This window comes from Stegastes partitus, unplaced genomic scaffold (genome assembly GCF_000690725.1).
Source record: "Stegastes partitus isolate 25-593 unplaced genomic scaffold, Stegastes_partitus-1.0.2 Scaffold188, whole genome shotgun sequence".
Taxonomy (NCBI): Eukaryota; Metazoa; Chordata; class Actinopteri; family Pomacentridae; genus Stegastes; species Stegastes partitus.
Window position 1 is genome coordinate 747903 of NW_007577919.1, and position 1500 is coordinate 749402.

The 1500-nt window shown below is 42.6% G+C and overlaps 1 protein-coding gene across 1 annotated transcript in view; it reads left to right on the top strand.

Annotated features, from left to right (window-relative positions):
• ndrg4 (NDRG family member 4) overlaps positions 1-1500 on the top strand; it is a 77782-nt gene that overhangs the window by 66784 nt on the left and 9498 nt on the right. The window contains exons 10-11 of the mRNA XM_008280249.1: positions 65-121; positions 1210-1261. Of these exons, the coding sequence (XP_008278471.1) occupies positions 65-121; positions 1210-1261 (109 nt within the window). The remainder of the gene's footprint in view (positions 1-64; positions 122-1209; positions 1262-1500) is intronic.

A 1500-nucleotide genomic window follows, 5' to 3' on the forward strand; every position in this document is an offset into this window, starting at 1 on the left:
ACCCCCACCAGAACCCCCACCAGGACCCCCACCAGGACCTCACCTTGTGTTTTTGTGTGTGCAGCCGGAGGGATCTGGAGATGAACCGCAGCGGGACGGTGCTCAACGCAAAGACCTTGAAGTGAGTCTGAAGACCAACAGGAGGGTCGTTCAGGTCAACTCAGCCAAGGTGGTGTCCACCTCAGAACCTGGTGGAACTTTGTAGGAACGATCTTCACCATCTGAAACTGACATCGGCCCATTTTCTAGCTGAAATTCCAACATTTTTATTATTTTTTTACCCAATGGAAATGTCGTTGGAAGTGGAGCAAGATGCCCCCTTCAGACGTCCACATCTCCTGAAGTATACGTTCTGGAGTCTCCACATGTTCAGGAGATGTTCAGGAGTTTCTGGTGAACGGAGAGAACGCAGCAAGTTCTGGAAATCAATCGCTTCCAATTTTTTTCAATCCACTTGATTTGGGATTTTTGAACAAATCCTGATTTTGGAAGCCCTGAAGCAAAGAACTGAGTCTTGATTTCCAGAACTTGCTGCGTTCTCTCCGTTCACCAGAAACTCCTGAACATCTCCTGAACATGTGGAGACTCCAGGACGTATACTTCAGGAGACGTGGACGTCTGAAAGTGGCATCTCACTTGATTTCCGACTGAGATTTATTGGAAATTTCCACTGAGTAAAAAATGATCAAATTATTGGAATTTCAGATAAAAAAATGGTCAGATGTCAGTTTCAGATGCTGAAGATCGTTCCTACAGAGTCTCAACAGATTTAAGGTGGTCAAGAAACGACCTTTGAGTCGACACAGAATGACCCGATGATACAGAAAACTGCTTTTATTTGAGTGTAAACGTTCCTGCAACTTCACAAACAGTTTGATAACATAAATAGAACTGTTCAGGATTCATGTCAACACTTAGAGTAAAGCTTCAAATATCATCATGTTGACTTTAATGACAAAAAAGTGTCCAGAATTATTTAAAACTCGTCCAAAGTGGCTTAAAATTTGTCCTAAATGACCAATAATTGTCCTACAAAGTGTCCAAACCGTCTAAGATGTGAGTAAAACATTCATTCTTCAGCACAAGCTACAAATAAGTGTTTGGTCTCTTAGAACTTTTAGCCGTAAACTTCAGCAGATGATTTCACAGATGATTCTCTGAGTGACAGTAAAGTTGAAATGTTCACCTCCATGCTGCTGATTCCTGCAGGTGTCCTGTGATGCTGGTTGTTGGAGACAACGCTCCCGCCGAGGAAGGAGTGGTGAGTGGAACAAACTCTTTACTTCCTGAAGCCTTCAGATCCACAGAACCAGCTGGTGTGAGCCTGGACAGTTTACCCAGAATGCTTCAAAAGTTTAAAAAGTTTTCTCTGGTGAATGATCAGAAAACAGAAACACATCCAGGGTACCAACGGTTGTTTCTGTGACTGTGATACATCCCATAATACTGATGCTCACGGTTGGTTAAAGAGAAAATAAACACAGATTTAGTGTTTAGATT